The 11,330-nt window shown below is 32.6% G+C and overlaps 1 protein-coding gene across 1 annotated transcript; it reads right to left on the bottom strand.

The window, feature by feature from the left end:
• Positions 1-2,311: 2,311 nt before the first annotated feature.
• LOC104248580 (transcription factor HBI1) lies at positions 2,312-4,151 on the bottom strand. The gene is made up of 4 exons (XM_009804866.2): positions 3,624-4,151; positions 3,272-3,460; positions 2,776-3,126; positions 2,312-2,658 (listed from the first exon to the last, which is right to left on the bottom strand). The coding sequence occupies exons 1-4, from the start codon at positions 4,014-4,016 to the stop codon at positions 2,596-2,598; spliced, it is 996 nt and encodes a 331-aa protein (XP_009803168.1). The 5' UTR covers positions 4,017-4,151; the 3' UTR covers positions 2,312-2,595.
• Between the last annotated feature and the right edge of the window lie 7,179 nt (positions 4,152-11,330).

Below are 11,330 nucleotides of genomic sequence, written 5' to 3'. Positions count from 1 at the left end.
GAGAAAGAGAATAAAAATATGATTAAAATAAGAAAGAGAAGAAATGTATAGTAGAAATAAAAAGAAAAAGAAAAATATTAAATTATGAGAGATAATTGGATAATATAAATTTATTGTAATGTTATTTTTCTCTTGAACAAATTAATTTTCTGCTTCTGCTTCTTGGGAAGCTAGATACTGTAGCTTCTCCCAAAAGAAGAAAAATTGCTTTTGTTGTTGCTCAAAAGTATTTGTTTTTATTTTGGCCAATAACCTATAAATTATTCAGAAATATTTTTTGGACAAAAAAAAGGTACTTTTGGCCTCCCAGAAACTTGGCCTAACAGGTTCTAAATCTACTTCTTATATGCTAACAATATAAATATTAAATAGGACAAATATATTTTAAAATCCTACAAAATTATTACTCCCGCCATCCGAATTATATGAAGTTGTTCGAATTTCGAGAGTTAAACAGATTATTCTTTGATCGTAATTTTTTCATATGCCTTCCAAATATTTTAACTTATTAATTATTGTGACTTATAGTATTTTTTACTTAGTTTCTAAATATATAAATTTTATTTTGAAAAACTGAAAAATTCTATGTCCAAATGCATCACCAAAATTAGGAAGTTTGGAATGGAGAAAAACTAAAAGTATAATAAATTGGAATAAAGGGAGTACTATTTTTCATGATCTCAGCTTAATACTCTATTTTCGATCCCCGTAAATTTCAGCATCTACAATTAAATTAAGAACAAGAAAATGTAAGGAGGATATCGAATCATAGCATCACAAATTCGAATCATTTTGCCTAGATAAATCTTTCTTATATTTTGTTAACTATGTGAATTAAAAAGAACAAAGCAGCAGTTGCACTTGAAGCATATCTAAAAAAAAAAAAGCATATCTTGTTCTCTTTTTTATTTTTTCTTCATTTTGTTTACAGTCTGGGACTTGCTCCTCTGTTCAATGGATGTATTGCACTTGCAAAAAAAGAAAAAGAAGAAAAAAGATTCTTTCACAAAGATTTGTTCTGCCACCATCACTAATGGAAAAAAATTAGGCGCATTTGGTATTTACGCCAAATCAAACCGTTAAACATTAAACTAAAAAATTATACATTAATAAATACTATATATTTTGCATTTATTCATTTTGATAACACCAAATATTCATTGTTGGTTAGTCATGTGCGCAAGGAAGTTGATTAGGTGATTGTCCCATTTAAACTGGCCCTCTTTGTCCCCATTAAAAAGGAAGCATTATTCAGAAGCAAAGGCACAAGTGACAACCAAAAAAGATGCGATGGACCACTCAACCACTGCTCATCAATTCCTGCCAGTAGTTCTCCTCTCTCTCTCTTTTTTTTTTCTACAGTATCATGTGATATCCTTTTTCTTAGAGTTCCCAGTTTAGGAATCTAGGTAATAGTATCTCAATCAAAGAATTGATGACGAGGATGAGTCAAACAGGAAATATACTGGACAGGTTTAACCAGTGAAGACTCTTGGTGTTGGAAAAATTAGTGTTAGAATGTCCATCATTTTTATTTGGATTTTTTTTATTTCTTAAAATATTATTTTTATGTCTACATATTACTTAGTAAATTATTATACATTTGATAAAGTCAAACTAGCCGTTATTTAGTTGTCGGAGCAACAACTATATAAATATGGTCTTTGGAGAGATAAAGACACTTTTTCTGACACGGCTTTCTGAATATCTTCTTCCTCTTATATGTTGGGTTTCTTTCTTGAATTTTCCGCCAGTTTTGTTCCCAGTTTAATAACTGGAAGTACTAGTTGAATCCTGAGCAATACGCCTAATTATATTTATTATTGTGTGACCGAAAAATATTCTTAAGAATAGTGTCTTTGACATGCTTCAAGCTAATTCCTATCCACCATAACCAATTTTCCAACACTTGGAACAACAAGACTAAGAAGTACTTATTCCATCAACGATAAGAGTTGCAGATGAAATAGCAGTGGTTATGCCTACTCTACTCAAAGAAGAATACTATTAGAGTTAGGACCTGTTATTAGAGAATGAAGTTGATGCTATTACCGATATAGAGAAAGACAGACTTGATTTTTATACCTCCTCTCTTTCCTTGCCCCAACACTCGTTAAAAATTGCTGCAGTACCTTGCCCTACTTCTCAGCTTACAGTGATACTTCTTTAGGTTGTTCTTGTTAATTGTTTCATTATTAACAAATATATTTGCTGTTTACCTTATAATTCAAAGGGTTGTCTCAATCACAAAAGTTGGATCGCTCAAAGATTTGAGTTGTTAAATTGATCAAACATAAGATGCGCGAAGGAATAAGAAAGATTACAAGATCAATCTTTTATTACTCCATTACATATCAGTCAAATACTGCAACTTTGGCTATACATATGAATAGATCACAATATGCCTTATAAATGTGTAAAATGTAAGAATTTCTCTTAAAAGGTTGTTGAATTTTTTATACAGGAGCTAGTGGAATGAGTTCTAATTCTGCTTCTCAAAGAACAGTCCCAGATAAATAGTACTTAAAATGGAAAGGCACCATAATCAAGACCATTCTGCACTAGAATATTTGTTGATCAATCATCCTTAACTAGTTAAAGCTGACACTGAAAAAGGCTCTGCAAATCAGTTTCAAAATTTGGCTGCTGCTGTACTACCTGCAATATAACAGTAACATATCCACTTTAGGTACAAGGAAAATTTCATATGTATATCATAGTAACTGTTTTTTTAAGCTAGAAGTTGAAATCAGAAGAAAGGAATGAAGAAATTACCGAAGTAGGGGAGGAAGTTGCTTCTGGAAATGACATTAAACAGTTTTCGCTTCTTTGGGGTAACATTTGTTGGTGTTGGATTAAGTTATATTCCGAATATGTGGGAACATCTATTGTTGGAAAATTGGACATGTAAGAGGGGAAATCTTTGGTGAATAAGTTATCTGTGTTCAAATCAAGTCTAGGATTTAGAGCAGCAAGTTTCATTGATAGGAATTCGACTTGTTTCTGTAGAGATTGAACGTAATTGATGATTTCATCTAGCATTCCGGCTTTGCCAGTCACTTTATTGCAACCTGGGACTAACTCTTGTAAATATTTCATCTTCTTACTGATTTTCTCCCTTCTAGCCTGCAAAAATTCATTAAGAAAACGTAAGCCAATTGCTACTGCAACGTCTCTTTCTAGCAGTTTAAACTTTAAATGAGACGGCTAACATGAGGTCGTCAGTTCGAGTCACTCTGTCACAAAACTAGCATAATATTTCTGTACTTACTCTTTCTGCTAAGCTGTGGCTATCAGTGGCTTGACCACGACGTGCCCTGACATGAATATAATCAGGTTTTTGAACCTCTGATGTCTTAGAATTCTCCTTTGAATTATTCCCTGAAGCAGCTCTTTGGCTTTTCTCACTAATCTCTGACTGAGGTCTCTTGATTTTACAATCCTCTTCCTCAGAAAATTGCTGAATACAATAAAAACAAAGCCTTTTCGTTTTAAGTGAATTATACACAATAATATATGAATGAAATGTGCCAGATTCATATAGCTACTACAACTAGTTTAGGATTAAGGCATAGTTGATTAATGAATCGATAAACTAAAGTAGATGTACTAGTATTACAAACCTCTGCTTTTCTCTTATTTGTTGACACCACATTTCCTGTCGGAGCTACAATTGTATCTATTTCTTTCTCTGGCGGCGGAGACACTGTTGTAATGGATGAATTCGAGACTGTAGAGAAAGAGGGACGAGCTGTTTCTTGCCAATTATTGGTAAAACCAAAGCCTATTATGGCCTTATCATGTTCTCTCCCAAACATATTGAAGTTCGTAAAATTCTCGTTCATTCGTTCAATTGGAATGTCAAGGCTGCCCATCATTTGCTCAGTAATCAAATTGTTAAACTGAGCAAGATTTTGCAGAGGCAGAGAAGAAAGCTGCTGTTTGGATTGGCTATAAAGACGTTCCAACACTGCTCTCTGTCTCTCAAGAACACTCATTTCGCCGCAGCTTAACATGTTTAGACAAAATCCCCTATTATTATTGTGGTGGTTTGACAATGAAGGGACTGAGTAGCTTCGTTTAAAATCAACTAAAATTTGTACTAAGCCTTGTTTGGTTGGTTTGTGAACCTCAACAAAGATGGAGAGAAGAGATTTATAGAGATGGGAAAAGGATGGCTAGCTACTAGTAAAGAGAAGGAAGATGAGGGCCTGAGGGGCCGGGAAGGAGAAACAGCCATATCAAATCAATGCAAAATCAAGAATGTGGAGATAAGAAGAAACAGTGGTGGGGTTGAATGATGGTCCCCTACAGTAGTAGTAGTACTACTCTTTCATCCCAAAGGAATCAAAAGCCATTGTAAACAACAGATATTACGGCGTTTGTGCCACAGGACTTAAACATGTTTACGATTTTAAACACCTTGATTACTCTCTCAGGAAATACAGGGTTAGTTTTCTCCAGTTTGGTTACTGTAGGCAATAATCTATTACGATCTGCCAAAGCACGCTTAGTCAGTCGTCAATTACAATTAAAGCTCACGGGGCATGTCATGTCATGTCTCGGGGACGGTTTTCATCATCTGGTTATTGCATGGAAAGAGAGCTATCATGTCGACAGTTTATTTAATAATATGAACTAATGATCAGGGTTAGGGGATATATTTCACCAGCATAATTCAGGAATGGAACTACTTTTGTCTGTGGATAGAACTACTTTGGTGGTAGAGGTTGTCAGCATCAGAAAACAAACATAAATTGAAATGGCTCTAAAATCTCACATGATATGTCGTGTGAGTGAGAGAGATATGGAGAGTTCAAAGAGATAAATTAAAGAAGAAATGGGACTAAAGAATTAAGAAATCCTATGATCTAATCCAAAACAGTAGCATTGAGGTTTGATGATAAGGTAAAAGCCAAAAAAAGGAACTCTCTCCTTATCATTGTCACTAGGAATTCTTCCAGAGCTTTCCTTCTATAGAGCAGCTGATAGTATAGTTTTTATGTTAATATATCAATTTAAAGCCAATACTAACAGATAACTTTTAAATAGAATTTGAGGTTACATGTTGTATTGTATTGTATTGTTATTTTAAATACAATGTTTGTTTTGATTGTTGTTTAATTTTTGTTGTATCGTATCGTTTAAATCCGTCGTTACGTAACGACGAAATGGAATGATTGATTTGGTGTGGTCGCGCCGTTTCCTTTTTTTTTCCTCTCATCTTGCCCTTTTTTATTACTATTAAATAATTTTATTTTATCTTTTACCCTACCTTTTTGTATATTAATATTATCTCGTATCTTACTTTTTTTTTTTTAATAATATTGCAAGTTTATTTTTGTGCATGACATCATGAAACAACAACAAACAATTCAATCTAAACATTATGATACTCGACTTATCCTAATTATAACTCATTACTCTTACATTATGAATTATATTTTGTAGCAAGATTGAAATTAGAACATTATGAGTTATATTTTGTGAGAAATATTGCGCCTTAAACCACTAGACAATCGTGACTTATTTTTAAGAGTTTAAAATGGCATGTAAAAAATTGCAGTGTCATTATATTGTCAAAAGATATACTAGTAAAATCCATTAAGTGAATGTTTCCACCTTCAGCCACCCGTTTCTCCCAGATAACATTTGCTGCAAATGATTCCCTGACAGTAAGTTAAGGCAGCACAGAGCCAAATAAAGGGGCAGCTACAAACAAATTCTGCATATCCTCGTTTATCTTCTTTTGGCCACTCAAATAACAAGACTTCAAAAGAGGAAGACTGACGTTCTCTTTAATCCTCAACTGAATTTCAACTTTCATTCAATCCCCACAATCATTTGAATTAAAAAGAAGATAAGCTGTGGTCACACCTAAAAAGTACAAGTCTTCCTTTGCTAGCAACAAAAAACGTGCTATGATATTAATATTTACAGATTTTCCAGTTATATCCAATTCCTGAGTAGAATAGAAACAAAAGGGCTTACCCTTATATCAGAAAATTATACTATACAAATCGGGGGAAACCCCGCATATTGAATTTCCTTAACATAAGGAAAAATTTATTTGTAGTGACAAATGTAATTCAAAAAATTGTTTTATGCCACATTTAAATCTCATGTGTGACATTCTTACTTTTTTTGATTCCCTTCTAGAATTAATAGCTCTGCTACCGAAAACGGGTTATTAACGTGTTTTTTTGTTTATCTATAAGTCACATTTTTCTAACGAGCACTTTTTCTAAAACAAGAATATGCCACGAAGTTCATATTCTCTGAATTGAACAAAATGATAAAATTAAAAAAAAACATAACATGATTGGAAGTTGCTAACAACTTCCAAATTAAGAAAGTAAAAAAGAAAATTAAAAACAGACAATAACAGTATAACAAGGTAAACAATTAAAATTAACGAATTAAGCCCAGTTTGCATCACTACATTAGTTTCCAAAAAGAAGTTAAAAAGAGTGGAGGACGACATCCATTTGGTTGAGAATGTAACATTTCTATCACTGTATCCCACTTATTATATCCAACATTTCTTAATAAAATAGGAATCCTATTTTAAAATGTGTTCCCTTATCCCTTTGTTTTCTTTATTGTTTGACATTAGATAATCCTCAGTAATCAAATTAGGGGTGTTCAAACCGAACTGGAAAACCGGCACCAAACCGAAAAATCAAATCAAATCGATTTAAAAACCCGACTAAGTTTGGTTTGACTTGGTTTGGTATTGAGTAAAAAAAATCTGAACCAAACCGGTATATAAATATATAATTTTATTTATATTTTTAAGACTTTATAGTGATTTTTCTTTAGAAAATGTAGTAATATTTGGGATCCTCTCATGTATTAACTTTGAAAGCATAAATTAACGAAAAATTATTGTTAGACGACTAAGAAAATAACTATCATGCATTACTAAAAATTTTCCCATTAGAATATTTAATAGATCATATATTTGTCAATTTTTTCCATATTTACTAAACATATATTCACTTATCAAAGCTTTATCTATAATTTTAATAAAGTAAGATTGAAATAATATTCATGTAACAAAAAAAAACCCGAAAACCCGGAAAACCCGAACCAATCCAAACCGATATAGTTGGTTTGGTTTGGTTTGATTTTAATAAAAGCCGAACCAACCTAATCCATGTACACCCCTAGTCAAATAATCATAAACAGTGTGATATACACATTATTATATGGAGAGAAAGAGAGACAAGATCACATTAGCATGACAAAGTTAGATGGAGTAGAAGATTTAAGGGACCGAATATTTAGAAAGAAATATAATACAACAATAATAATATAAAGCTGCTTTAGCATGATTGTGAGAGAGCATGGCCATGGTTAAAGTTTAGTTTTGTGGAATGAATCTCTGTCTGCCATGTAGGAGTATGCTGGAATAGATAAGATTACTTCACCCTAAATTAGAGAGGTCTCGGGTTTAAATATTAGAAATAAAGAAATATCTTATAATAGGCCACTTATTTTTTAGTGAGTCCTACATAACACGAATTTGAATTAGTATGAGAGTTTTAATAAAATTTTACATGGTATAGAAAAAGAATGGATCTCCATCTCGTTCATATGGGTGTGTCCCCCACCCTCCCCCATTAAACTCACCTTTCCTTTGTGTCATCAAAGGACCCCTCAACTAATTCTTTACCTAACGCTCAGACAAAGCCTTTGTTCCAGCCCCACATCCCTCCATTTGCACAACACCAACAACCGAACCAAACATATTGTTTCTTCAACTAATAATTGTGGAAATCTAGTAGGAACTCCTATTTAATTTATTTTCCTAGTTTTTATTTATCCTCTTTGAATGGATTACTTTTGCTAGTTGTCGTAAGGATTTAAATTATATATACCACATTGAGTAAAGAATTTTTATGCGTACAATTTGACGAGTTTTGACGGTGGTTAGCGTAATCATTGTTGTTTGATAGAGAAACAAGTTATTTTGAGATCACAATGACCGGATTATAATACATGAATAAAATATTGATGAGATTATTTAGTGAATGTATTTTAATTGAGAGATACTTGGTATATTGAACTAAAAATGAAAGATACGATCGTGTACAATATAAAACATGTATTTGGTGTATACAAAATAGGTTGGGATAAACTTTTATTTCTATTTTTAACCTTAACTTTTCTATTGGGGGAAGAGTCTTAAAAAAGGATATTTTTGTTATTGTAGTGTTTTATCCTCGAATAAAATCCTGGAACTAAAATTTGGCAAAGTTATTTTTACCGATTTCTCCAGCAATTCTCAAACAATATACGCGATGTATTTCCAATTACTACTATTTGGACTAGGTTGAATGTGATTTTAACAGCCCGTAAAGCATTTGTAAAGAGTGTTAACTAGTTCCCCACAGTTGCTAGAGAAAGAGGACAACCATTTTTCTTTTCCTTAAAGCTTTTGATGTAATAAAGCAAGTTGAATAGGTGGGAGCCCCGAAATAAGTGTAATTCGCTTTTGCAACGCTCTTTTCTTCCAAAAAGTTGTTGATTTCCAGCATCTCTAGTTCGTTTCTTTCAAGCCTTTTCCTTGTCAGTAACTAAAGAATGGCCCTTTTAATTTCGGCCCCCGTTTGTCCATAAAAAAGATTTTGCTATGAAAATAATTATATTGTGGATATTTATTTATTACTCCGTTATAGATAATTTTTCTGAAGAAGATTGTACGTTTGGTATACTATTGAAGTTTATAAACAAGCAGCTGATACAAGCAGGTTGCAAGCAACTCAATGAAATGATTTGCAACAGTTTCTTATTAAACATGCAGGTTACAAGCAGCTCATGCAGACAACTTACAAGCAGCTCAAGAAAAGTCTCGCAGTTGCTCCCTTTCATCTATAAATAAAAGAGTTTTCAGTTCATTATATACATCAGTTTGAAGTTGAATAATATATCAATCTCTCTCTATACTTGTCTTTGATTTATTTACTTTATAGTTTTTATTTTATAACACGTTATCAGCACGAGACTCTGCCATTTTGAGCACTTACTTCAAATTTAATTTCTATTTCAGTATTCATCTCCGATGTAAGGTGACGCTCTTACGTTCATGGCTAAATCTTTTTCATTCTGAGCATCATAAGGCAGATTATATCCTTGAGGTGGTGAGCTTTTCTTCTTGGCAGTAGTAATGTGGATATCACTTACGTCTGGAGTGGCCAAATTTGTGTAAAGTAATTTGAGCCTTTTGCTTATATTTGGTTTAATATCTTTATCATCGCTTGCATGGTTATATGCTATGTATACAATAACTATTTTGATATTTGTTTTCATCCTTATTATCTCAATAAAAGATTACAAAGTGGATAATATTGTTAGATCCACTTAAACTCTAGCAGAGTTTGGAAGAAATATACAACCACCAAAAGTGGTTATATTTTGTATATCTCATTGTAACTAAATTTTGTTAACCACCCGAAGTGGTATATGCCTATGACCACCAGAAGTGATATTTAGGCTTTCTATGATTACAATTGAAGATAAGCTAGATAAATATTCCTTATATTTCATGCATGCCTCAATTTGCTCCCGAAGTAGTATAATCGTAAAAGAGGTTCTAAGACATCACATAATTTGGTATGATTAATACACGTTCAGATAATTATGTTCTGTTCCCGGAATGATAAGAACTTTTAATAAATATTAATCCATTCCCTGAAGTGAATGTGATAATATTAATAAAGCTCATAAATATGAACATGCTCTTGATGTGAATACATTACAATTCACCTCCAGAAGAGGTAATATGATTGAGAGAATATATACTCAATATTTTATATTTTAAATTTGCTCTTGAAGTAGTAAAACAATTAAAATTTCCTCTTGAAGTAGGAAAATATTTTGAAGTAGTGTCTTTTTGTACTTAAGCCAAATAATGAGCTATTCAAAGTTATTTTTGAAGTACATTTTCATTCCCTGGAGTGAATGGAGAATTATCACAACTCACCTCTTAAAGAGGTAGAATAACAGAGAATATAAATATTATTTTTATGGCATAAAGATTATTGCCGCACGTACCTGTTGTACGTAAAACATCTTGGATAATTTTATTAAGTATCGTTTTAAGGCAAAAGCATTCTTGTAGAATGTTTTTACTACAACCACATTGATATATTATGGTTAGTTTTTATTAACTACCCCGAAGAAAATAATAACTCATGTATATTTCCCTGAAGGATGTAATGACTATGTGGTTGCCGCTTTGATATAAAATATTCAGATGTTAATGACGTTTCTCCCTAAAAGAGATATTTGTCACAAATTTGGTGGTAAAACTATTGAAATTCCTAATTTCTGACATTTATAAATTTAGAATTATCTTTATATTGTTCATTTGATTATGATTTTCTCTCATAATACTAGAAGTGTTTGAGTAATATTTGGTAGTACAAAATGTACCAAAAACTCCTGAAAAGCTAACTGTTTGTCTAGAAGACACATGAACCAGTAGCGTCCGAATAATATTAGATTGTGGATAATAAATAAATTCTATCGAAGAGCTTATATGGAAATATGTCATTCATATTATATAATTATGGTCAAAACATATGTTGTAGTAAACCCGAAGTTTACTAATACAAATGGCTATCTATTGAGACTACAAATGATTGGAAGATTGAAAATTAATATGTTTCCATAGTCATAGGAGGTAAAATAATATGTATGTGAGAAATTACCCGCCTTATTCTTCAATTTGTATTACATCATGTATCACAGTAAACCAGAAGTTTACTAATGCAAAAGTTTATGCCATAGTTGTAACGACCCGAACGGTCGTTTTGATCTCTAGCACGTCGTTCAGTAGTTTGAGGCCATGAGCAGCTTCACTTCAGGTATTATGACTTGTACGCATGGTCGAAATTGAATTCCGGGGAATTCAGAGTTGACTTGGAAAGGGAATTCTCATTTCGGAAGCTTTAAGTTGAAAGAATTGACTAAGATTGGATTTCAGAGAAACGACCTAAAAATCGGGATCTGAAGGTTTTAATAGGTTCATATGATGATTTCGGACTTGAGCCAATGCCCGGATCGGCTTTTGGATGACCCAGGAGCGTTTTGGCGCCTATTGTGGAAGTTAGCATTTTGGAAGAAATTTCATAAGTTTGGGTTGAAGTGCACTTCAGTGTTATCGATGTCCGTTTAGGATTCCAAGTCTGGGAGTAGCTCCGTATGGTGATTATGGTATTAGGAGCGCGATCGGAAGTGAATTCGGAGGTCCGTGGGTCATTTTGGAGTTAATTGGCTAAAGATAGAAATTTGAAGGTTTTTGAGAGGTTTGACCGAGAGTT

The sequence above is a fragment of the Nicotiana sylvestris genome, chromosome 2, assembly GCF_000393655.2.
Source record: "Nicotiana sylvestris chromosome 2, ASM39365v2, whole genome shotgun sequence".
Classification (NCBI taxonomy): domain Eukaryota; kingdom Viridiplantae; phylum Streptophyta; class Magnoliopsida; order Solanales; family Solanaceae; genus Nicotiana; species Nicotiana sylvestris.
Note: the sequence above shows the minus strand (reverse complement) of the source record. Positions and strands in the feature narration are given on the sequence as shown.

What these genes read in the sequence shown, in the direction of transcription:
- LOC104248580 (XM_009804866.2), bottom strand. Translation starts at nt 4,016, where the DNA reads ATGTTAAGCTGCGGCGAAATGAGTGTTCTTGAGAGACAGAGAGCAGTG. An exon ending in CAAATAAGAGAAAAGCAGAG is followed by an intron (nt 3,461 to 3,623) that starts GTTTGTAATACT and finishes TATTGTATTCAG; the next exon opens with CAATTTTCTGAGGAAGAGGA. An exon ending in GCCACAGCTTAGCAGAAAGA is followed by an intron (nt 3,127 to 3,271) that starts GTAAGTACAGAA and finishes GAATTTTTGCAG; the next exon opens with GCTAGAAGGGAGAAAATCAG.